The sequence below is a fragment of the Solanum dulcamara genome, chromosome 1 (genome assembly GCF_947179165.1).
Source record: "Solanum dulcamara chromosome 1, daSolDulc1.2, whole genome shotgun sequence".
Taxonomy (NCBI): domain Eukaryota; kingdom Viridiplantae; phylum Streptophyta; class Magnoliopsida; order Solanales; family Solanaceae; genus Solanum; species Solanum dulcamara.
This window is the reverse complement of record NC_077237.1, coordinates 36,230,579-36,257,798: the sequence shown is the minus strand read 5'-3', so window position 1 is coordinate 36,257,798 and position 27,220 is coordinate 36,230,579. Positions and strand designations below refer to the sequence as shown.

Sequence of the window (27,220 nt, the reverse complement as noted above, 5' to 3'; positions counted from 1 at the left end):
TGGTTTAATCCCCCCTACGTTTGGCAACACAGGTATTGGGTTCGAGTATGGACTATACTCTTGCCCAATTCGGTGCTCGATACTCCTCCCAAGACTCAATGCTCATAAAACTCCATCAACTCAACTCAATCAACTCATATCAACAAGTCTCATTACAACCTTGTCGACTCATCAACTCTATCACAATCAAATATCAATCTCAATGCTCAATTTCAATCATATCTTCAAGGAAGCTTTAAATGCACATATATAACATCATCTAGATATAAAATCAATCATTACCTCCATCCATTTGAGAAAAATCTTTATGACTCATCACATCTTCAAGACTTCAAATCGACATTCTTATAATAGGCAACATGCTTAAGAAGATAGTATACTCTATCAGCTCTACATAATTAATAAGACCAACAAACATATTTATCAACTCATTTCTTCATCATCTCATACTCATATAAGGGCTCATTTTAGGAACCTCTTAGCTCAACAACATTAACACATCAATAATTAAATAAGATGGAAACAAAACTCATTCAAACATGTACCATACCAAGAAACTCCATTTTCATGGATATCTAACCTCAACACAAGAATAGGGCACATGGGTGGACTCAACCCATGTTTTGGTTAGCCTTACATACCTTAGTGAAGACTTGAAGAAAACCTTGAGGTTGGGTCTTTAATGGAGGACTCTAATCTTGAAGCTTCTTGGACTCCTTTGTTGGAAATGGAGGAGAAGAGTAGAGAGAAGGGAGAGGAGCTCTTAGGGCTTTTTAGAGAGAGAGTGAGGGCTGCCAAATGAGTTCCCAAAAGGCCAAGGGCTACATATATATAATTGGGTAAGTTCCCAAATTGTCCCTCCTCAAAATGTTCTGAAAATAGGCTAAAACGCCCTTGGCGCGATAGTGGCGCGTCGCGCCCTTACAGCGCCAAGGCCAATTATGCCTAAAACCTGCACAACATTTAGTGGCGCATCACGCCAGGGACCAAACTACTGAGGCATGTTTCTGGCGCGATAGTGGCGCATCGCGCCCTTACAGCGCCAAGCCTATTGCTCCAAATTCTGGGGATTTGGCCTGAAAAACCCTGCACACTTTTAGTGGCGCGTCGCGCCAGGGACCAAACTACTGAGGCATGTTCTTGGCGCGATAGTGGCGCATCGCGCCCTTACGGCGCCAGGGCCATTTCCCCAGCAATGGTAACCCAGGCCAAAATGAAATCCCTATCGTGCTAGTTCGTCTTCGGACCGTCATATCTTTTGGCCCCGAACTCCAAAATCTACGTTCTTGGTGGCGTTGGAAAGAAGACTCGACGACCTTTAATTTGATAGGTCGTGGTCTACCGAGATTGACGTCTTTCAAACGATAGGGTCATTGAAAGTCGACCCTTACGTGAACTCGTCCTAAACTTAGCCACGACGGACCTTTTGGACTTAGCTCGGTCCTAGGGGTCCTCAATGACCCCACATCACCTCCAACGCTCTTAAACTCCTCAGGGACTCATCTTAACTCAAGCACGTACTTCGAAATAAATATGATGGGCCCCACACGTGTACAAAGAAGGCCCGAATCTTAGGAAAAATTTTGAGGGGTGTTACAACTGACCACAAACCCTAAGAATACCATATGATCCATACAAAAATGACACTTTTTAAGATTAGCAAATAGTTGTTTCTTTCTAAGAACTCCAAAAACTTATTCTAGGTGTTCTGTATTCTCTTCCAGATTCTTACAAAAGATCAAGATATCATCAAAATAAACTACAACAAATTTTTCATGAAAATCCTTAAAAATATGATTCATTAATCTCATAAAAATGCTGGGTGCATTAGTCAAGCCAAAGGGCATAACTAACCACTCATAAAGTCCATATTTGGTCTTAAAAGCAATTTTCCATTCATCTCCAAGATTCATTCGAATCTGATGGTAACCACTTTTTAGATCGATTTTAGAAAATACTTTAAATCCATGCAATTAATCTAACATATCATTAAGACGTGGAATAGGATGACGATACTTTACTATAATCTTGTTGATAGCTCGTCAATCTACACACATTCTCCAAGATCCATCCTTCTTGGGTACCAATAGAACAGGAACAAAGCAAGGACTCATACTCTCTCTCACAAATCCTTTTTCAAGCAACTCTTCAACTTGTTTTTGCAACTCCTTTGTCTCTTCAGTATTACTCCTATAAGCTGGCTTATTGAGGATTTGTGCACCAGGTACAAAGTCAATTTGGTGCTCAATGCCATGCAAAGGTGGTAGACTTTAAGAATATCCTCAAGAAAAATATCACTAAACTCCTGCAAAATAGAAGAAACACTACTTGGCAAAGAAGATGTTAATGGCTCAGAATTAATCAAGACTTTTTTGTAAGTTAGTGATATTATGGGCAGTCCCTCGTTCCTTGCACTCAAATATTCTTTGGCTTTTATATAAAAACTCTTTTTTTCTTTTCCTTAGCCTGTTTTCTCTCACCACAACTTTCTCTTTTTTCACTCGAACTCTCTTTTTGTCTCTCTTGGCCAGCTCTCTTTTTTTTTAATTCTTGGATAGAACTCTTTTCTTTTCCCTCTAGCTCATTTGTTTCCTCCTTTTTTGTTTTTCCATTGATTCCCTCAATCTCTTTTGATCTTCAAACACTTGGGAAGGTGCTAAAGGTGAAAGAGTTTACTTCTTGCCATTAAGCTCAAGAGAATATATGTTCTTTCTTCCATCATGAAAAGTATGCCTATCAAACTGCCATGGACGACCAAGTAAGATATGGAAAGCTTGCATAGGAATCACATCACAAAGGGTATCATCCTCATACATACTAACATTGAATGAAATCATGCATTGTTTGTTAACTTTCAGTTCACCACTATCATTTAACCATTGGAGTCTATAAGGCTTAGGGTGTTTCATGAACGCAAGTCCTAACATATTTATCAAGTGTGAACTCACCACATTCGCACAACTACCACTGTCAATAATCTTAGAATAAGTTCTCCTCTTTATCCCACACCTAGTATGAAATATATTCTCCCTTAGTTCATCATTATTGGTTGCTAAATTGATAGACATAAGCCTCCTAAATACAACAACCAAACCATAATTAAAGGGAAGTTCTATATTATCTACACTCTCATCTCCCTCTTCTTCTCGTTCTCACTTTTTTCACTCTCAGATCCTGTGTTAAAAACTCTCCTAGCTACCCCCAATAAAACCATCATTAGGTAATTCTACATCATCTTCACTCATACCTCCCTCTTCTTTCTCTTCCTCACTTTTTTCAGTCTCATAGTTTTCATCTTCACTCATGATAATGTCCCTCCTAATTGGACATCCATGCATCATATGCCCTCTTTTGTGATATTTATGACATTGAATGGAACTAGAAGGCTTATAAGCCTTAGGAAAAAAGATTTACCTCCCTCTTTTTCATCCACTTTGCCATTGCCCTTGACTTCCTGAGGTTTAGAAGCCGCTTTTTCTTTTGACCATGATTTCTTAGAGATGATGTTAGGTCTACTCTTCCATGAGCTAGCTTGCTGCCTTCTTTTTATTTATTTTTCTACTTTTACAGCTAAATCTACCAACTCATCTAAAGTTACATATGGTTGTATTTCTACTACATCAGTTATTTGTCTATTTAGACCATTAAGAAATCTAGCCATAGTAGCTTCTTCTTCTTCCTTGCAATTGGCTTGAATCATAGTCATATCCATAGACTTAAAGTATTCATCAACAGTCATGGCTCCTTGCTCCAATGATTGAAGACGACGTTGTAGATCTTTTTGAAAATAGGAAGGCACAAACCTCTTCTTCATGACTCTCTTCATCTCAGCCCAGGTTGCAATGAGTGGTTCTCCATCTTTTTGTATATCCCTTGTAAGCTTTTTCCACCAAATAGAAGTATAGTCAGAAAATTCAACAACAGTAAGCCTAACCTTCTTACTTTCTGAATAATTGTGACAATCAAAAATAGCCTCAACTCTTCGCTCCCAATCAAGGTACAAATCTGGATCTCTTGTTCCCTTGAATGATGGTATCTTCATCTTTATGCTATTAATGTTGTCATCTTTTAGGTTACCTCGCTGTCCCCTCCTATCTCTCCATATCCTATCTAGATTAACATCAAGATCATCACCAAAAGCATCTATATAATTTTCTTAATTTACAACAGCGGCATGGGTACATTTCTCCTATTATGATTCCTAGGATTATTTCGAGGTGGTACAACATGTTTATTCCTCCTAAGTTCAGCTATTGTCTCATTCTGTTCAGCAATTGCATCCTTTATCTCTTGAAACTATAAGTCCCATCTTTCAAATTGTTAGTGCATGGCTTGTAAAGTGAAATCATTTCTTGCTCAAATATCGGCCTCTTGTAAATCCCTCCTTTCATCACTACTACCTGCATTAGACTTTTTTTAAAAAAAAAAAGAAATGGTGTATCACTCAAACTTTGGCTTTTTCCCTTACTTGTTCTCATTCACTCTTGCCTTTTTTGTCTCAAATTACCTTTAGAAAAATACTTTATGAATTTATAGTTAAACTCAACTTGTATCAAGTCCTTATTAGTAAGATAAGAATTTTTTTTTGGCACAACAAGAAAAAAATGAAGAATCAATCCTAGAGAGAATAGGACTTAGTTTGGACAAGAATCGAACAAAAAGAAAAGATTTTTATAATAAGATAAAAATCTAGGATCCCTTCTTCTTGTGTTCTTAAATATTTAGATGATGAAATTTTTTTGAAAAGCAACAATTTATTTTTTGCGGTACTATTCACTACTACAGAGATTTTTCTTAAATTTTTTTTTTTGCTCTTTCTTCAAGAAGTTTTCAAGATTAACAAGAAAGGAATCTTGAATGAACCGCTCTAATACCACTTGATAACACTAAAAATGGAAATCTGAAATAAATTAGAGTATTAACTAAAACAAGTGCGGAAGCAAAATCGAAAACTAGTTAAAGAAACTAAACAAGAATTAAAAGATATGGGTTTGACATGATCCAAGTAACAACAAATTGGTTAATATTTGAACCAAATGCCTTTACTTGAGAAACTAATCAAGTTTTAGAATTGAATCTTGACCGCTTCTTGAGTAATGCTAGACAACAATTAGTAAGAGTATTAACTTTCTTCTAAAGAATACCAAGAAGAAATCAAAGATATCAAACAAGAAGTTATCTTACTACCTTGAACTATAAACTAGTTAGGTTGAAAGATGAATTCAAAAGCAATTTGCCACAAAGGTTCAAAGAACTCTCAATATATTATTCTTCAAAATCTCTCTTTTAAAGTAACAAAGCTCCCCTTTATACAGCAGTAAGAATGGGTTGTTCAAGATAAAAAATAATTAAAAATGACATTTTCTAGATTTTTAGATGGCTACCCACACACATGACACATAATGTCAAAATAGAATAAAAACATGATACCTCCTAAAGTCTTAGTGGGCGCCCACATATATGACTTATAATGTCAAAATATAAGAAAAAAATGTCAACTCCTCAAGTCCAGGAAAGCTTCCCACACACATAGGTACCATAAGGTCAAACATAAAAGAAAAATGACATTAAATGCTAGTTCTAGAAACTAGTTAAAAGACTAAATTAGTGCTGAAATTCTCTTCATTTGTGGGCTTATTTGGACCTTATTTCCTCTCATCTTGAACTTTAATTTGGGTCTAGTTTGCACGAAATTGAGCCCTAATATTCATCCTCTTGGACTTGAATTTGGGTCATCAAATAGTTGTAACATTTGGACAATTCATTTTCCTTGGACTTTAGCTCTTCTTCCCCAACAAAACACTTTTTAATTGCTAATTCTAGCTCATCAATATTGTCTTGAAATTTCCTTATTTTGTATTGAAATTTCCTTATTTGGGATCTTGTCATGGGGCCTTTTGGAAACTCCAAAAGGTTCTTTAAATATTATTGAGCTTCCATCGATGCTATCAAATGTTCTATCAACCAAGACTCTGTAGTTGCTTGCTTACAAACCGTGAATGCTTGTTAACACAAACTAAGATAATACACATTCCAGTAATTAACTGGTTACTGGTTCTCTAATTCGTCCATTTTGATCCATAAAATTATCATGTGTCCTGAAATTGTAAGACCATATTAATACACTACATAGTTGATAAATATCCATCCTCAAATGTATTTGGTGTAGCAATAGGGCGCCAGAATGAAACTCCTTAATGCCCAAAGTTCGTTCTCCTCATCATTCTCATGAAGTCTTCAACATTAACCTCTCCATCACCTGCAACATTTACAGCCAAGAGTTCCTCAATAAATTACCCTAACATGCAGCAATGATCCAGAAGTAGTGACACAAAACTAGGAGTTACATCCATATTCTGCAGCACCCAAAGAGAAGTCAAAAATAAGGTAGCTGACGAAATGAAGAGAGAGATGCACACTTTCTAAAGCATATTCCAGAAACTAGACCTCAATGTCATGGAAGTGCAAAACTAGAAAAGATAAGGAATAACAAAAAATAATAACAGACAAAAGGCTGGAGAGCTATATACAAAACATAAGGTAAATCATGGCATGTCGATGAACAGTACAGGAGCCGTGTACACCTTTTTTGGGAAACTGGGAGTCATGTGCACTAATAAGCCTAGATAGATTTTACCTCGTACAACAGCCTGGAGATTTGTAGTCCTGCAATATGTTTTTGAAAAGTTGATATAGCTATGCTATTATTAAAATGTGTGCAGATCCCTCAATCGCATGGAATAGTTTGTCATCAGAGGATGCTCATTATTAAACAATAACAATTCAGCACTTAATTGAATATTTAACCTAGTAGAAGTATCGGATAAAATGTACTAAATTGAGCCCTAAGGATTTTGGTGTAGTGGTAAGAGTGCAGTGCGCAGTGTGTGATGTGTGGGGTTAGGCGCACTGCACAAGTTACAAATTTGAACCTTGCCACTGACAAAAGCCTGGTTAAGTAGGGAAGGGTAGGGGTGGGCCCATTATCTAATCAAGAAAATAATACCACAAATGGAGTGTTAAATAAAGAAGGGACTGTGAGAAACTACACGGTATTGGTCTACAGCATCATTTCAGGACTTTATTTTATTTTTTAATTCACAGAATCATTGAAACTCTAAAAGAGAGAAGGAATTGAGATTTAAATTCGGCAGAGTGCACATAATTTGTTCTACATGCAATTCCCAACAAGCTAAGATTTTAGGGGGCGTTTGGTTTGAAAACAAGTTATAATGACATTAATTATGAGGAGATTAGTTATGCTGAAATTATTTATCCTAGGATTAGTTATCCTGAGATTATTTCTTATTGATTGTTTGGTTTGTTGTATTAAAGATAGTAAGCATTGTATACTTTCTAAGAAAAAGTTGTTGGTTTACGAAATTACCCTCCACCTTATTTAACTTCATCCTATACATATTTTTTATAGAGCTTAAGTTATTCACTCTTTAAAATAAAACTCCACCTTATTTAACTTAATTATTTTTGTATTCCCAAGATTGTGTTAAGTGTTTAACTATGTGATAATATAGTATATAATATAGTATAATATATTATAATACAATTTTATACATATATATATATATATATAGAGAGAGAGAGAGAGAGAGTTGAGTAAAAAGTATTTACATAAAAATTAACTATTTATACGAAAATTAAGTTCATTCAAATTGGGAGAACTTGTAAGAATGCATAGAAGGAAAACAAAACTGCATCAAAACAACCATGGAAAAAACTGGACCAAAACTGCATCAAAACAACAGTAAAAAATTGACAAAAAAATGCACCAAAACAGCCTAACCTTAACAAAACGGTAAAAACTTCATTTAGACAACAAAAACTGAACCAAAAAAAATTGAACAAGAACTCCACTAAATAAGCAAAAACTGGTGTGAAAAGTGATAATAAAAAGGATTTTAGGGGTATTCTTGTCATTTTAATTATATTTTCCCAGAATAAGTTATCCTGGTATTGTTATTCCACCAAGAGGGAGGAATAACTTATCCCAGTACTATTTATTAATCCTGGGATAAGTTATCCCATCTTGTGTAACCAAACAATGGATTAAGAGACATTAATATTTTATCCCATGACTATTCTCTTATCCATCACACCAAACGACCCCTTAATGTATTAGGCTATTAGCCAAGAGAAACTAAGGGGAAGAAAAACATTATACAAGGTTCAAAATTAAGGTTTGGAACATACAGAGACTCTCCTCTTACTACCTAGTTTGTAATATCATCCAAAACAACTAGTAGGAGTGGCAAAATTGACCCAAACCCATATAACCTGCCCAACCCGCTAAATTTTAATGGGTTTGGGCAAGAATGATTTTGATGATGAGCTGATTTGGGTTATGTCCATGTTAAGCCATCAAAATCAACAGCCCAAATAGACCCATGGTGATGCCCAAACTTGACCCATGAAAATGTCCAATCTTAGCCCATAGAAATGTAGCTTCTTTGTGCCGAAAAAAGGAATCGCCCCCTCCACTATTACCAATGGCTTCATGGGAAGAACAATCCAATGTTAACTATTTTGCTCTTCGTTTATTTAAAAATAACAAAAAAAATATTGCATGATCTTTTTTTTCCTTTTTCCAAGATGACTTGATCTTGTTTAAGCAATATAGTCAAATTTAGGGTGTTTCGGTATGGAGGAAAACATATCAAACACACCCTTAGACAACTTCGGTTGTTTTTTATATAGACATGCCAAGAGACATTTTGATCAGATAAGAACAACAGTTCGAACGAATCGAGGTTACTAAATGAAACGAATGAAACAGTTGTCAAAAAATTATCAAGTTCTTAGAACCAAAAATCACTTTTAGCAAACAAATCTCTGTTAACCAACACAATTGTTTTGATGTTTCTGTAATGCAAGTTTGACCAATTTCAGAAGTTCAATTGGGATATATTAATTTAATTTCTTATTTTAAAAATTAGATACTTTATAAATCACACGAGAAAGTTATACTTAGCAATTTGATCTTATCAATATAAACTAATTTCATTTTAAAATTCTAGTCATGTTTCACATAATTCAACTCTTGGGAAGCAAAAAGGTAAGAAAACATTTTCCAACAATCAGAGTAGTTCCTTTTCGGACTTTACTAATTTTTGTGGGCACATAATTAAGCAAGACTTTCTGTTAAATTTAAAATTACAATGAAAAGAACAAAATGTATTTTTGGTATCATATTGCCAATTTAGTCTTGATGTCTAACAAAAAATGCAGTCAAATCATCAATTCCATTATTCTATAGGTTTCATTTATTAGATGGAGATCCAGGGGAATCATGGAATATAAGTTTGAAATGGAAAAATTATGAGTCAATTTGGGCGAGTAGGGTTATGAGTTGTGACTTCAATTTGGGCGAGTAGGGTTATGAGTTGTGACCCATTAATACCCATCTCAGTCAACTAACTTTGGGCAGGTTGGTAATGACCCATTTATCATTTCAGCCCATTTTGACCCGGACAAATTCAGCCCAAATCGCCCATTTGTCACCCTTAACTGGTAATATATTAAGAGGTATTTGGTTATAACAGTTTTTGGAATAGCTAGATCTTTTCAGGAGCTTGAGAGCTTCGAAGCAAAATATCCTACATACCAACTATACTGAAGCCCCAAGGGCTTTGGCCTAGAAGTAAGAGCGTAGTTTGTGAGGTGTGGATTAGGAACACATCACAGTATCGAACCCTACCCCAGATAAAAGCATAGTATCTAAGTGGAGAAGGATAGAGGGGCAAGTCCATTATCCACCGAGTTTCAGACCGTGCACCACCAACCCTTGGGGATTTCTCAGTCATCAACAAAATAAAAAAGACCAACATACATTTTAACAGTAGAAGCACTAAAGCCACAATAGGAATACTAGGAAATAAAGCCTAACTTACGATCACGATCTGCCTCTTTTATCATATCCTGAATTTCTCTGTCAGTAAATCGCTCCCTCAACTCATCAGCGATTCTTTGAATGTCTGCAAAAGAGATTTTACCCTGCATTTAAATGCTTTAATGATTAGTAACAAGCCAAGAAACCAAGCTAACTGTAAGGAAGATAACCAATTAAGCAGAAAGCAGGAGGGCAAGAAAAGCAAGCACATTTTTATCTTGATCAATAATGTGAAATGCCTTCATGAGCTCTTCTTTAGTGTCCCTTTCTCCAAACTTGGCAGTCATCATGTGCACAAATTCATCAAAATCAATTGCACCACTGCCATCCTTATCAACTTCTGCTATCATTCGATTGATCTCCTGGAATAACAAACACAATCATGAGCACACTAACACATATGAGAATAACTGACAAGGGCAGAAAAGAAGAAAACTAAAACCAAGGATTTAATCCAGGAATAAACAGTATTTGACACGATGGCAAGGTTCCAAATTAACACAGGAGAGAGAGGAAGTAAGGATGAACTTATTCCTAAAATGACTTGCCAAATAACAAGGAAAGAGTAATCATATATTAGAAAGGTTAAAATCCTGATACAGGCACCTAAGGCCAAATCTTCTAATATTTTGCCAACGGGATCACTGACCAGCCATCATGTTAAAGGCTAAGAGGAATATAGACCAGAAGCAAAAAAAAGAAAAAATCAAAGAACTCTTAAATAATCCATAGATTTCCTTTATTTCCCAGATTCAAAACAATAAGCTGCACGACTAACTAAAGACCACATCACTTACATCTTGGGCGTCACTTCACCACAAGTCAAACATAAAATAATGCAACTCAATATTTGTTAAGGTTAATATCATTCTAAAATCTGCAACCAGGCTATCTATATAAACATTAATGTACAAAGTGGAACCACTGTGAAACAGTCACTATTAATGCATTAATTGATAGCCACCCAAGACATTTCCCAAGAATCTGGATTAGTGAATCAAACTATCAATAGAAAGGAGCAGAGTCTTTAAATAAGCTCAACCACTGTTTGTCCACAACAGAAAAGAAAACCTAAGATGAAAGAACTTTATGTTAACTATTGCAGGGTATCGGAAGGTTGATGCAAAGGGGGGAGGCGAAACACGGTACACATATCTGCAACTTGAATATGAAAAATCAAAAGCACCAAACACAAATTCCAAGGCTACAAGGAAAATCAGATAATCTTCAGTTGGCAGTCATAATGCAAGAAAAGAACCATCTGTAATAGGAAGAAAAGTAAATTATTGCATCTCATGAATTCAAGTCATATGCTTCAGAAACAAGTACAGATATTGTTGTAATTCAGTATCTTCACTGTATGAAATATGTTGTATCTTCACTGCATGAAATATGCTGTTAAACAGAAATATACAGTAGCATATAGTTATCAGAAAAAAATATATGAACTAGCATATAAATACCTCTTCAGTTGCTTCAAAACCCAGAGCCCTGTAACAAATGATATAAGCTTTACTTATCAATAAAAATAAAGTGGTAAGGATAACACAGACAGAGAGGTGCGAGAAAGTAGATGATCACAAAGACACAAAGTCAATTTTTAGGTTGTTAAATCAGACATCTAGGACGTCACAATATAGAAGTGTCACAAACCTCATAGCAACATTGAGCTCTTTGGCATCAATGGTTCCTAAATAAGTTGCAAAAATTAACAGTCAGAAAGAAGTTTAAGCATCAAAAAACTGCATCTAGTATGGATTCCTTGAGGTTTATTTTATTACCAGAGTTGTCTGTATCAAAAAGCTCAAAAGCCTCTCTTATTTCTTGCCTTTTCTGTTGAGTTAACCCCTGATTACGTCCTCTGGGTTTCTCTCTCCGTGATGCACCTCTGTAAAGGCTTCCCTGCTGGAAGACATGATTCAGGTAAGTGATATAGACAGAGAGAGGGAAGGAGAAAGGGAAAAATCAGAACAAAGAACAAGGAAATGCAACAAAGGGAGAACAGATAAAGATCAGATACAGAATAGTGTCAAGCCCATATCTAGTATCGCAAAGTATCCAGCCTTTTTCGATAGCATTTTAATTTCTCCATATCAGCTATCCTATTTAATTCTATACGTTACATCTTTATTTATCATGTCATTCTCTCAATTCCCCCAGAGAACTAAGCTAGATATCTGAATTGTCTGCATATGACACCACCTCCCACAGTCTTCATTCTTTTTTTTTTTTTGCTCAAGTTGTTTTGTTATTCAATCTCATTCCATCTCAAAAGAAAAGGTAAAGAAAATCACAACTTCCGTTAACATCCCCAAGTTTTTAAACACAATCCACTAGAAAACACACGAGAAATAGATATATAAGTTGTGGCATTTAGAAATTGTTGGTTCAAATGTGTTCTGGCACCATCTACAGCCATCATAGCCACATTTACTATTAAAGAGGCCAAAATAGAGGGATATTTGGAGAAGGAAGATGAGGATAAAGGAAGAGAATCAAACAGTTCAAAGCAAGTTACCATCGGTCCTTATTTGATGTTTGAAGTCACTTCCTTCTTTCTCTCTCATTATTTTTGGGAGTGATCGACTTCTAGAAGTACATATTTTTAGATAACTTTCTGTCTCATTTTTGTTACTCCTTTCTTGTGTTTTTCATTCAACCACTTAATGTTTGATATATGTGTTTTGTGTGTGTAGGATATGATTTGATGGAAATCTGATGATTTGTTGCAAAAAGAGATGGCAAAATGACTTTGAAGTCTAATTAGAAGTCATTCCCAAGTATTCAGATTAGGGCTGGGCATAATCTGGTTCAAACCAAAAAAACCTACCGAACTGAAATTTTTTTAATTTCGATTTCAGTTTTTCAGTTTGTTCGGTTTGTTTCAGTTTTAAATTCTAAAAGTTCAGTTATTCGGTTCAGTTTTCGGTTTTTAGCTTTTTAAAATCGGATAACCGAAAAACCGAAATTAATATATACTCTCCAGTAGAGGCCACATTGCCTGAAGCCACAACCCATTCAAAAATGTGGCCCAATTTACATCAGTGACCCAATTACCCAACTATACACCCAATTCCCAAATGCTAAATTCCCCAATCTAAAAGTGAAATCCCTAACCTCTCATTCTCTCGTACTCGACAGTCAACACTCGACTATCATCGTCTCACCTCCCGTAGTTGTTGGCTCGCATCGATCGTCGACGTCTCAAAATCACGACGTCGCGTCGACACTCGATGGTTCAGTATTCACATTCGCAGGCCGCAGCTCACCACTCGACACTCAACACTCGTCGCTCATCTCAGAGGTCAGAACGCAGAAGCAGAACTGAGACTGAGAATCAGAGACCTCGGTGGCCGTCGTCTAACAGTCAACACTCGAGTCATCAACAGTTCTCTCACACACAATCACTCAGTGACTCAGACAGTCAGACCATCATCATTCCAAGTTCAACAGTGAACACTGAACAATCCAAGTATGTTTTTTCTTGCTTTTTGATGAGATTTTTGAGATTATATAGTCTATAGATATGAAAACAAGTTAGTCGTTTCTGTCTAAGATAAAAATTAAAAATCTTGATGTTTTAATGTTTTCTTCTTAATAGATGTGCTGCAGTGTGCATTGCATCAACAATTCTTCTTGTTTAGAGATTATATAGTCTATAGATTTTTTCTTCTTGTTTGTTTCACTTATTCCACAGATGGCAGAAATTGGAAGTAGGATAAGTGAAGGTGGGGCTTCAAATGAAAGCATACCTAACAGTTCGTCTCCCAATGAAGCTGAAGTTGACGTTGATGCTTCGAAGAAAAGAAAAGTCATGGAACCTAGGGCTGTTTGTTGGAAGCATTTTGACAAGTTCACTGACGAAAGTGGAGCTAACAAAGCAAAATGCAAACATTGTGGGAAAACTTATGCAGCTTCTACAAAGAGTAATAGTACTACGACAATGAATAACCATTTGAAACTTTGTCCTAAACTTCCCCGTACCTCAAATGATGGTCAAAACTACTAAATTTTCTACCATCTTCAACAGGGGAAAAGGAAGGGGTTATTAGTAATTGGACATTTGACCAAGCACAAAGTAGGAGAGCTTTAGCCCAAATGGTAGTTTTTGATGAGCTACTGTTTAGTTTTGTTGAGAAAGAAGGTTTTAAAAAATTCATAAGTCACAGTGCCACAATTTCATATTCATTCTCATAGAACCTTGACAAGAGATTGTTATGAAGTCTATAGTGAACAAAGACAACTTTTGAAGAAGGTTTTCAAAGAAGCACGTCCAAAAGTTTGTCTTACGACAGATACTTAGACCTCTATACAAAGAATCACCTACATGTGTCTGACAGCCCACTTTATAGATAGAAATTGGACTTTGCATAAAAGAACAATAAATTTTTGTCCTATTTCTAGTCATAAGGGCGAGGATATGGCAGCTTCCATTACTAACTGTTTGCTTGAATGGGGTTTGGATAATGTGTTTACTATTACAGTTGATAATGCTAGTTCTATAATGTTACGATGAAAGAAATGTCTAAATAATTGAGTAATTGGGGAACTAACATAATGGAGGGTGAACACCTTCATGTGAGGTGTATGGCACATATCCTTAATCTTATTGTGCAAGATGGGTTGAAGGTAATTGGTATGTCTATCAAGCGAGTGAGACAAGCCGTGAAAAACATTAAACAATCTCCAGCAAGAATTAGAAAGTTCAAAGAATGTTGTGAATCTCAATTGATACCTTGTAATAAGTCATTATGTTTAGATGTTCCTACTCTGTGGAACTCTACATACTTGATGCTTGATACAGCACAACATTTTGAGCTTGCATTTGAAAGATATAGTTTTTATGATATTGGTTTCTTGGATTATCTTCGTACCTTTCGTTGTAAAGATGGAACTAGTGCAGGTATCCTTAAAAGTGTTGATTGGAAAAATGTGAGGTCAATGGTAAAGTTTCTTGAAACTTTTTATCTACTTACTTTGAAGGTCTCTGGTTCAAAGTATGTCACTAACAATGTGCATTTTGTGGAAATTGCTGAACTTGATCTTATTTTGAAAGAGATGATGGAAAATGAAGATGGTAATTTGAAAAAAATGGCAAAAAATATGAGGGAAAAGTTCAAGAAGTATTGGGCTGAACCAGATAAAATGAACAAGATGATCTTTATTTCATCTGTGTTGGATCCCTGTAACAAGCTTGATTATGTTCCCTTCGCAATTGTGTATATGTTTGGGAAAGAAATTGGGGACAAGCTAAGTTTAGAAGTGAAAACTTACATGAAAGCTCTGTTTGGTTATTATGTTAAGAAATCATCAAAAGGCTCTTTATTTGCATCATCTTCACCTACTTCATTTGGCAACTCATCAAGTACATCTAGTGTGAGTGGTTATGGCAATTTTCAAAAAAGAGGAAGAATGAGAACGAAACAACAATTTGAGAAGCATAAAGAAGTTAGTGGAGGTTCAGGTAGTAAATCAGAATTGGATAGATATCTTGCTGAAGATATTGAGCCAGATACTGATAACTTTGATATATTAATGTGGTGGAAAGTTAATGAGCCGAGATTTCCCATTCTTGCGGAGATGGCTCGTGATGTGTTACCCATTCCCATTTGTTGCATCAGAATGCTCATTCAGCACAGGAGGTCGTATTCTTGACCCCTTTAGGAGTTCATTGACTCCTAAACTTGTGCAATCTCTTATTTGTCTTCAAAATTGACTTATTGAGGAAGATTTGGAGTATCTTGAGCAACTTGAACTTGTTTGGAGGCTAAAGATGTACCTGTGGCATACATTAGGGTGATCAAGGACATGTATGAGGGAGCCAAAACCAGGGTAAGGACAGTAGGAGGGGACTCAGAGCATTTTCCAGTTGGGATGGGGTTGCATCAAGGATCAGCTCTAAGTCCATTTTTATTTGCCTTGGTAATGGATGCATTGACGCGACAAATTCAAGGTGAGGTGCCATGGTGTATGCTTTTCGCGGATGACATAGTCCTGATTGATGAGACTCGTAGTGGAGTTAATGCTAAGCTGGAGGATTGGAGACATACCTTGGAATCTAAAGGGTTTAAGCTGAGTATGACCAAGACAGAGTACTTAGAGTGCAAGTTTAGTGAGACACCCCAGGAGGTTGGCGTGGAAGTTAAGCTTGGTGCCCAAGCCATTCAAAAGAGAAGTAGTTTTAAGTATCTTGGGTCTATCATGCAAGGCAGCGGGGAGATTGACGATGATGTCACACATCGTATTGGGGCAGCGTGGATGAAATGGAGGCTCGCTTCCGGAGTGTTATGCGACAAGAAGGTGCCACCACAACTTAAGGGCAAGTTCTACAAAGTGGTGGTTAGACCGGCTATGTTGTATGGGGCAGAGTGTTGGCCAGTTAAGATCTCTCACATTCAAAAGATGAAAGTTGCCGAGATGAGAATGTTGAGATGGATGTGTGGTCACACCAGGAGCGACAGGATTAGAAATGAGGCTATTCGGGACAAGGTAGGAGTGGCCTCGGTGGAAGACAAGATGCGGGAAATGCGACTGAGATGGTTTGGGCATGTGAAGAGGAGAGAGACAGATGACCCAGTGAGGAGGTGTGAGAGGTTGGCCATGGATGGTTACAGAAGAGGTAGGGGTAGGCCGAAGAAGTATTGGGGAGAGGTGATTAGACAGGACATGGCTCAGTTACAGCTTACCGAGGACATGACCTTAGATAGGAGGCTGTGGAGGACCCACATTAGGGTAGAAGGCTAGTACATAGTCTCGTTATTCTTCCCTATTCATAGGCGCACTAGCACATTACAATTCCTTGTACTCTCATTTCTGCTATTTCTGTTACTATTTATTGCTTTCAGTACTTTTGATTACTCTATTTTATCTGTGATGCCTTCGTTATTTATTTTCCTATAGCGCTTTGAATTTCTTAACCTTATCTGACCCCCTTTTATGCCTTTTTTGAGCCGAGGGTCTCTCGGAAACAGCCGTCCTACCTTGGTAGGAGTAAGGTCTGCGTACACTCTACCCTCCCAGACCCCACGTTGTGGGATTTCACTGGGTTGTTGTTGTTGTTGTTGTTGTATATCGAAAATAATTTTCTTACCTATGTTTCATAACAACTAATAAGTTATTTCATATTTTTTTTAGATAAGGCTTGTAGTGGAAACGAATCTACTATTGTTGATATGTCGTTGCAACTATCAACTAGTGACGTGTGGTAAGTAAAAAACTTCTATAAATAGGCACATAGCTTGTTTGGCAGTTTTGTATATTTTTATTTTATTTTATGAAATGTCTATTATTTATCTAAAGAGTTTCATTTTCTCGTAATTTGGATATTATTGCAATTTACAGATTTGCGGTTAAGCTATAGAAGTGCATCACTGTTTTTTGTTTTCTAAGTTGCTGCAAATTGCAATGCTGCCTGCTGCTGGAACTAGAAGCTATAGAAGTGCAATTCTTGTTTTTTGGTTGCTGAATGCTGATGCTGATGCTGATTGCTGCCTACTGGAAGCTCAAGCTATAGAAGGGAAAAAATATTTTGTTGTTTAATTTTTTTCTTGGCTATAAAACATAGAACATAGAAGTGTCAAGTGCATGAATGTTTTACTGTTTTTTGGTTGCTGCCCGCCGAGCCTGTAGTCTGTAAGAGGGTTGCGTGTGCACTGGAGCTTGTTGACTTTTGTTGTGTTGTTGTTTTTTTAGTGCTAATGGCTTAATGCTTGACATATTTTGTTTGGACATTTGCAGACTGCAGTTATAAACTTGTTAACATTGCCAATTTTCATGGTTGATTCGTGTTTTTAATGTCTTGTGTCATTTCTAATAACATTTTAGTTATGACTAACTTATGCCATCTTTTCTTTGTGATTGAAACATGTTACTACTTACTAGCACTAGTATATTTTTTGAAAACTTCATATGAAGGACGGAAGGAGGTGAATTTGTCCAACTAATTTCACAAACCGAAATTGTGAAAACTGAACCGAATTGAATTTATTTTGGTTTGGTTTGGATTAACATTTTTCACAAATCGAAAACCGAAATTTGTAAAACGACCCAACGCTCAGCCCTAATTCAGATCGAGCTAAGCACCCGAGGTCCAAATATGCAAGAAAAGTTGAAAAATGACGTCTCGCGAAATTTGGCTTGGTGCATCATATGGGGTAGCTACCCTATGCGCCATACCAGTGTATTTTCCTGCAAGGTTTACAAAATTTCACCCTCAAAAGAAATGGCTTGATGCGACGCATGGGCATGATACCCTGTGCAGCACTCCAATGATATTTTTTGCAATCCAAGTCGGTTTTGCATAGTACCAAGAGATTCAGCCCAAGGTCAAATCCTATCACTATAAATACACCTCCCACACCTTTTTGAGAGGATGTTATGACTTTTGAGAGGAGAACAACACAAGGACGGCTAGCATCTTGGAGCAGAGATTCACACAGTTTATCTCCGATCTTCATAGTAGAACAATATCGATCGTGTAGTCACTACATTATGAGTGGCCAATTTCTTAGTATTCTAGGGTTGCGGGATTTTCCATGAATGTTGTTAGTTGAAGCTATACGACATACGTTTGAAAATCACTGATATCTATTGGTTTAATTAGTTTACTTACTTTATTCCCAAAAAGACAGGTGCAGTTGAACTGAGAGACTTCAGGCCAATCAGCCTAATATTCGAAGTCTATAAAATATTGGCCAAAACTCTAGCTAAAAGGATGAAAAGGGTAATAAGTAGCTTGATCAATAGACACCAAATGGCTTTCATCAAGGGCAGACAAATAATGGATGCAGCTCTAATAGCAAGTGAGTGTGTTGATACAAAAACTAGGGGTCAAGTGGCTGGACATGTGTAAGATTGACATTGAGAAATCTTTTGATCATGTCAACTGGAATTATCTCTTGAACATGCTTAGCCAAATGGGATTTGGAAACAAATGGCTAAAGTGGGTTAGTTTCTGCATTGAAAATGTTAGGTTTTCCATTCTGAGAATGGAGAACCTGTTGGTTTTTTTCCCGCTGAAAAGGGCCTTAGACAGGGGACCCATTCTCCCCATTCCTATTAATCATTGCTATGGAAGGTCTGAGTAGTATGGTGAGAATTGCACTACAAAATAGTTGGTTGAGGGGCTCCAAGATGAATAATGGAGGACCAAGAGAATTGGACATTTGCCATCTTCTCTACGCAAATAACAACATCATCTTTTGTGAAGATGAAGCAGAGCAGGTCAAATAAATCAGAGTGATCTAGTGGTCTTCGAAGTTGTCTCGGGTTTGAAAGTTAATGTAATGACCCGTTAGGTCATTTTGAGAACGAGTCCTCCTCCTTTCATACGAGACCCTTCCCGTAAAATTTTAATGGGTTATTTGGACTATTCGGTAACTTTGGTTAATTAGTTGAGGGATAATTTTAGAGAATTAATTTAATTGATGGGCTAAAGTGTGAATTTATTTAATACCCTATACCACTTTTCTTATATTTATTAAAATAGGTTAGTAGGATTTGTAAATTTTAATACATAATTAGTTTGGAAAAGGAAAAAAATAAATAAATAATAAAAGAAAAGAAAAAAAATTATATATAATATATATATATAATATAATATATATATATATATATATATATATATATAATCTGATGGCCTAATGCCATCAGATGTAACGAGAAAAAAAAAGAGAACAGCGACGCCAACGAAAAAAATCTGGAAAAAAAAATACGGAGGAAGAAAGAAAAGAAAGGGGAAAAGAAAAATAAAGGAGAAGAGAAAAATAGGGATTTTCATTCCAAAGCGTCAAGGTAATTATTCTCATCCTTTCCATTAAATTTTCATGTGATTATGAACATATTTTTAAAGTATATTGGTGGAAAAATAACGCTGAAATAAGAAAATATGACCCTAGAGTTCTTCACATAAAATCTTGATTTGGAGGTCGAATAACGATCCATTTTAGCTGAAATTTGACATGTGAGTTTATTTTATCATGAGTGAACATAATCGAAAAGAAAATTTTAGATTTGACTTCAATGACTCGGGATGACTTTTTGACCCAATTTTTTATCCGAAAATAAATATAGCAATATGAGTGTCATTGAATTCGTATTCTTATGAAGATTATGTATTTGAATAAATTTTGATCGTTAGAAAGCGTTACGAAAGGCTCAAGTCTTAAAATGATTATTCAATTTAATTGAGGTTTAACCCTAATTTTAAAATTCAGAAAATATGAGAATTGACATGTTAAGTGGCATCAAAATTAGGAACGTGTTTATAGATTTGCTTAAATTTTTGGATCTAGGATAGACATATGGTAATAAGGGTGTTGTTAGTTTCGAAATCTTATTGTGATTATTTATTTGACTAGATTACAGTGAATTGGAGGCCCAACGAAAAGGGAAAGCTCAAGTTCCGGAGTGACTGCTTGATTAATTAAGGCAAGTGAATTTCTAAACCTCAGTTTAAGCTTGTAGATGCTTGTATTTCCGTGTTATGTGTACTAGGGAGCAATGAGAATTAGACTGGCTTATTGACTGTATGATTGGCCTTAAAAATGGAGATGAGGGGTATAAAATGGTGATCTAATGACATGTATTGGTGGAATTGATATGTTGTGATTATGAATTTATTTTGGACATGTGAAATGACTATGTTGATGTGAGATAGGAAAAATTATTGTTGTTGTCGTGTTATTATCGTGAATTATATGAACATGAATTGATTGCATTGGTTCTGACATATTGTGTTGAAACTGAAAATGATATGAAACAAAGGGGTCGGGTCACACGCTCCGTGGCAGGTATTATGAAACAAGGGGTCGGGCCACACGCTCCGTGGCATATTACATGGACAGAAATGTCCCCCATGGATTCCGGACTGTAATTCAGCGGATGTGTACCGATAGGACAGACATGCATCATCTCATTGCATTGCATCGCATTTTGTTGATATTTGTGAATTTGTGTTTACCCCTTTATTGCTCTGTACATGCTGAACTTGACTTGATATGATTCATTGATGAGACTATTGATGAGTATTCGTGGACTGTATTACTGTTATTATTGTACAAGTGTAGAGTTAGGCTGGTTTTATGCAGGTTGTAGTTAAGAAAGTTCAGTTGGGAGGACAGGAGTACTTGTATCTATTGAGCTTTGCTTAGTTTTAGTTGTCCACTTGCTGAGTACCGTGTTGTTTGGCACTCACCCCTTGCTTCTACACTTGTGTAGGTTGTGAGTCCAAACCTGCTTGATCTCTTAGTGTTTTCTACTACATCCGAGGCTATCATTCCGAGTGTTGAGGTAGCTGTTACATCCATCTAGCGGACACCTCTTACTCTTTTATTATGTTTTAGTCCTACTCTAGAGACAAAGACATTGTGACTGTATTTTCTTTCATACTTCGGTAATTTATTAGTGGCTTGTATACGTGACAATCAGTCTTGGGGGATTTTGAGATTATTTATTTGTTTTTGACTAAGTTAAACCTTGTTTTATCTCAATTACTTCCGCATTTACTTTTCGTTGAGTTTTAGGCTGACTTGTCTCGGTGGATTGAGATGAGTGTCATCACACCCGGATTCGGGTCGTGACAGTTAACTGGAGAAAGAGCAACTTATTCCCTATCGAGGTGAGTAATATTTAGTTTCTAGAATCTTAGTGTGTGGTGTGGAAAACCTACCTACTGTCTATTTAGGCATGCCACTAGGATACAAGCACAATGAAGTGGTTAAATAAGACAGCATCATTGAAAAGACAGTGAAGAAGTTGTCACAGTGGAAAGATCAATATTTATCCCTTGGGGCAAGAATCACTTTAATCAACTCTGTCTTAGACTCACTTCCCACACATGTGATGTCCCCTTTCCCTATCCCTTCCGGTGTAACAGGAAAACTTGGCAGGCTTAGAAGAGACTTCTTATGGAAAGAGAAGAAAGAGGGAGGTGGATAAAATCTAGTCAAATCGGAAGTGACACACTTGAGCAAAAATCAAGGAGGTTTGGCATCAGAAATTTAAAATCCCACAACAAATGCTTACAAATGAAGTGGCTATGGAGATTCAGTGAAGAAGATGCAACACTTTGGAAAGAGGTTATCACCCACAAGTATGGCCAAATCAGTCCTTGGGTTTCCAATGAGGTCAACAACACCTATGGAGTAGGAGCTGGAAATCAATCAGATCCTTATGGCCCAAGCTTCAGAACAATACCAGAATCAAGGTGGAAAATTGCCTTAAAACAAAATTCTGGAGAGACAACTACATTGGGCAAACTCCACTGCAGGAGTCTTTCCCTGATCTCCTGATACAATCCAGAAACTACTATTAATGAATGTTGCTCACCACAAGGGTGGAACCTGACATTTAGAAGGAACCTCAATGATTGGGAAGTAGAAAGGGTGGCCAGTTTGCTGATTGTGCTGGAAAACTTCACTGGCACAACACAGGGCCTTGATTCCCTGAAATGGAAGCACATTGAAGATGGAAACTTATCAGTGAACAGAATATACAAAAGGGAGAATAGCATAGCTCAAGGAGTAAACACAAATTTGTGGAAGAACATATGGAAGAACCAAGCCCCCACCAAAATAAAATGTTTCTCATGGTTGGTGGTCAAAAAGGCTTGCCTTACACATGAATTTCTTCAAAAGAAAGGAAGGGTAGTAGTGACCAGATGCTTTTTGTGTAATGAAACTGGGGAGACCAACAATCACCTCTTCTTACATTGTAAATTCACTGCTCAACTTTGGCATATGTTCTTATCTCTCGCCAAAACTAAGGGTCTGTTTGGAAAGTCATCCAGGTAATTGGATTTGGTGTAATTAGATGCAATTACATTGTCTGTCATGTTTGGTTGACCATGCAATTACTTGGTCAGCAGATAATTGGATGTAATTGGCATGAGGTAATTACACTCTACAATTCTCGGGGGAGGCTTTGAATTGGTATAATTACAAACTTATTACTTTTTAATTTCTTTCTTTCATTTCTATTTTTAATTTTTAATTTATTTTTTATTAATATTTTTTAAATTCTTATTATTTTTATTATTCTAATATTTTTTTAAAATATGATTTTTATTATTTAAATTTCATTTCCTTCTCATTCTCAACATTTACTTCATGTGATTTTATGCAATTTTTCATATTACTTTTTTTTAATTTTATGTTTATTATTTTCATTAGCATAATTTTGCTAGTATTCGAATTTTTAAATTAAAGTAGAAGTCATTGTTGAATAAAGTTGCAAATTACATTTTTCTTTTCTTTTAAATCATATTTATGTACGTTATGTTGAAATTTGACATAAGAGTAGTATTGTGTTTAAAATTTTATTTTGAATTTAAAACTTATGTTATATTTTCAGTTTCATTTATTTTAGTAGTATTGACTTGATATTTCACATTGCAAGCCACTTATTTTTTAGTTAGACTTGATAGATCATCTTTTGTCAAATGTTTTAATAATTTTATGACATTATATTTATAATATTAATATTTTTGCCAAACATGGATTTCATGATGTTCAAAGAAATCTTGTATTTTTAGTTTCTATCATTAATTAATTAAAATATACTAATTTTAAAAAATATAAATCAATTATTTTTTTATAATAATAGTAAAAATGTATGTTTATTAACTAATATATTTTCAAAAGACAATATATACCTTAAATGTTTAATTTAATATCATTTTAAGTTGGAGTAACTGGTAAAGTTGTTGTCATGTGACCAATAGGTCACGGGTTCAAGCCTTGGAAACAGCCTCTGGCAGAAATGCAAGGTAAGGATGCGTACAATAGACCCTTGTGGTCGGGCCCTTTCCCAAACCCTGCGCATAGCGGGAGCTTTAGTACACCGGGCTGCCCTCTTTTTTTAATATCATTTATAAAGGTCCTTATTTGTCTAATATAAATTTTAAATTTAGATAATTAACTTTTATTTATAAAATTTAATATAACCTTGTAATTACACTTGTGCAACCAAACAATACAATTGTAATTACACTGTAATTACATTGTGGTAAACAAACAGGTCATCGTAATTACTAGGTTGTGTAATTACTAGGCTGGTAATTACTACCCTCGTAATTACACCAATTCCAATTACCAAGTGGATTTCTAAACAAACCCTAAATGGACAGTGCCGCTGATCTAATGAGTTGTTGGATCAGAAGAAGTGGTGGAGGATAATCCTATCATGCATATGGTGATCGGTGTGGAGGAGAGAAATGGGAGATGCTCTGAAGACAAATCAAAGTCCATCCATGTTGTGAAAGGGAACTGTCTATCCACACTATTTTTTTGGTGCAAAGGAAATTATATAGAGGAAATAGAAGATCTTGTAGATTTCATAGGCTCTCAGTAATCTAGATTCTACTTTTACTTTCCCTTGTAACACTTCAGGAGGTAGCCAGAGCCAGCACTCCATAATGCTGAGGAATACAACAGTACCACTTATCCAAAAAAAGAATAATAAGAAACTTACCATAGATAAACAAAGTACTAAACTTGTATCAATTAATTAAGGAAAAGAGAGGGAGGGATCCATTAGAATCAATCACGATTTTACCAAAATTCCACATACTAAGGCGGTCACATAGTTTGAAAATAAAAATCCTTTTGTTTCCATATTTAAGCATACTCACATTGATCATGATTACCATATTTACTTAAAAGGGGAAAGAAACAGATTACCATAAGTAGGTTGCCATGAATTGGGTGAAAGGAAATGGCCATTTAAGAATATCCAAGTTACTAACTTTCACCAAAAATGATGAAGGCTATTTCCAATGGATGTGCAAAACAGAAATTTAGACGAGCAACACAATGATCCACACCACATATTTGACATGCTAAATCGTCATTAAGTTTCTATACACTGATTATACAAACAAAACATTGTAACCAAGTAGGCAGAATTTGAACAGCATGTACGAAACGACTACAAGCTAAGCTGATAAAATTTGTCTTTTAAAATAAGAGCAAGAGGAATGAATACGGACCTCGTGACGAGTCATATTCATCAAAGATCCCGGGTCGAACTCACAGAATCCGAACCAGCAAATAAGAGAACACAACAATGAAATATGATAGTGATCAAGTAATATGAACTGTTGGTGTGTAAATGAGTATTGTATTGGTGTATGAAATGGATCAATGAAGATTGGCTCTCACTTGTCTGAGGGAGACAGATGGAAGATGAGAGGATAGAGGTGGTGGCGATTTGTTCTCGCCCGGGAGGAGATGAAGGTGCGGCGGTTCCTCGCTGGCGGGGAGGCGAAGGAGATGGGAGGTGGCGCTGGGAAAAGGAAAAGAGGAGGGTGGTGCTGTGCTGGTGGGGTTGGTTGTCTCGCAGGAGCTTGGCGGGTGACGGAGAGAGGAGAGGGAGATGGGCGGCCGCCGCTTGCTGGAGTGGAGGAGAGAAAAATCAGTAGAGTTAAGGGTGTGGTTAGATTAAAAGGGGAAGAGATGAATGGGATGATCTGGTTCATTGGATCATTCGGATGGATGGATGAGATTAAAGATGGAGTTTTGGAATTAAAATTGGGTCAAATAGGTTAGAATTGACAAGATTTGTATAGGATTTGGCTGGAAATTAGGCTAAAATTGAAATAAATTGAAAAGGGATGACTACGATTTAAATAAATTAGAGGAAACTTAAGTAGATTGCTTCTTAATCAATAAAAATACTACGTGTATTAAACAAGTAAATTAATAATAGTAACTTTCATATAAAATAAATACACTTCACTATATATTATATATCATACATTTATTATATACTAAATCGATACATAAAATTCTGAAAGTATGAAATTTATTATTCCAAATAGGCAATCGATGACATTAAATAAATAAAGTTATCAATGATGATGATGATAATAATAATAATAATAATAATAATAATAATAATAATAATAATAATAATAATAATAATAATAATAATAGTTTTAACAATAATTTTTGTAAGATTATAGAGATAAACTTAAGCATATGATAAAAGAAATAAGTTGTAAAATACATATTTAATTGGATAGCAATACGAAAATGGGTTATACGTCGGTCAAAATTGTGTGTCAACAATCCTCTATCAAGGACATTCTATTTGGTCTTGGATATCCTCATTTCTAATCTTATCTCTCGTAGTGTGCCCACACATCCACCTTAGCATCCTCATTTCCACAATTTCTAAACGTGGAAATTCTTGATTAGGCAACATTTCGTTTCATACAACATAACAGGTCTAGCCATTGATCTGTAAAACTTGCCTTTCAGTTTTGATGGCATCTTCTTTTCACTAAGACGTATAGTTTCACTAGAGAGACTCCTATTTATCATATTTTTTTTCAAAAAAAAGTGACTCCAGATTATTTTTTGATAATTCGGTTGACATTGTTTCCGTTTTCCTTATTGGAAAAAGCTAAAGCATGGTTGTAGAAGTAGGCCACAAATTTCATATGTACATGAGATCTTGCTCGTAAGTTTTTGATAAAGTTTTTTCTATCTAAAAAGACTTAAGTCATTGAGAAGTCAGATAGTGGGGTTTCAACATAAAGTGAGGGAGACATTGTATAAAGCATAGAAGCAAATTAAGCAATTTCACATTTTCTTCTTGAGAAGTAGACGATCTGGTATTGACCATATCAAATTGGTTTGCTCTAATACCAAAATGTTGGATGCTAGAAAATTTTATGAAAGCGAGTGAGAAAGAAAGGAAATTGTCACTGCTAATAGATTATACAGAATCATAAACACAATTTACAGCCAATAAATTTATTTTTATGGAGTGAACAAAACTTCCAGAAACTCATATTCAAACATATATTCAATCCTACTTAAAAATAATTCTAATTAGATATTTATAAGATGTAATATTGTCTACAATAAACAACTAGAAAATTATAAAAAGCCTAGTTTGATAGTAGTTAAAATATTGGTAATTGCTAGAGAGTATCGAGGAGGCAGATCCTTAATGTTTTGCTGACTGATTCCATGTGCAGCTCCAGACTCTTTATTTTTCCTTTCACGCTTTCTTTTTCTAAAATATGTCTTCAAAGTTGGGGTCATATCACAATGTATTAAGATACTTTGCAACACATATTTTATTAATATAGCTCTCCCTTCCTATGACAATAATTTATCTTTCTAGGTCTGTAGTTTAGTGCTCATCTTATATATCAATTGTTTGTAGTAAGCCTTTTATTTTCTTATGTAGAAAATTAGACACTCTAAGTATGAGAATAGAAATTTCTTCCTGTTTACTTTAGTTACTATCTCTGCAATAATTACCACATCCATATATATTTTATCATGCAAATAAATATCATTTTTT

The 27,220-nt window shown here is 35.6% G+C and overlaps 1 protein-coding gene across 3 annotated transcripts; it reads right to left on the bottom strand.

The window, feature by feature from the left end:
- Window positions 1–5,888: 5,888 nt before the first annotated feature.
- Window positions 5,889–25,322, bottom strand: LOC129903729 (caltractin-like). 3 transcript variants are annotated; one of them, XM_055979278.1, is made up of 8 exons: window positions 24,891–25,322; window positions 22,232–22,347; window positions 11,686–11,809; window positions 11,558–11,594; window positions 11,368–11,395; window positions 10,114–10,266; window positions 9,906–10,008; window positions 5,889–6,259 (listed from the first exon to the last, which is right to left on the bottom strand). In XM_055979278.1, exons 2-8 carry the CDS (start codon window positions 22,250–22,252, stop codon window positions 6,195–6,197), a joined length of 531 nt encoding a protein of 176 aa, XP_055835253.1. In that variant the 5' UTR covers window positions 22,253–22,347; window positions 24,891–25,322; the 3' UTR covers window positions 5,889–6,194. The 3 variants fall into 3 exon arrangements, with proteins under 3 accessions (XP_055835253.1, XP_055835248.1, XP_055835258.1); XM_055979273.1 differs by lacking the exon at window positions 22,232–22,347 and having other exon boundaries at window positions 24,891–25,321; XM_055979283.1 differs by lacking the exon at window positions 22,232–22,347 and having other exon boundaries at window positions 11,686–11,806; window positions 24,891–25,321.
- Between the last annotated feature and the right edge of the window lie 1,898 nt (window positions 25,323–27,220).

Excerpts from the sequence above, each read along its gene's own strand:
- LOC129903729 (XM_055979278.1), bottom strand. The coding sequence starts at position 22,252 with ATGTCAGGTTCCACCCTTGTG. Across the intron at positions 11,810-22,231 it reads TGTCAGGTTCCACCCTTGTG|CAGGGAAGCCTTTACAGAGG; the intron begins GTGAGCAACATT and ends CATGTCTTCCAG. Across the intron at positions 11,595-11,685 it reads TTTTGATACAGACAACTCTG|GAACCATTGATGCCAAAGAG; the intron begins GTAATAAAATAA and ends CAACTTATTTAG.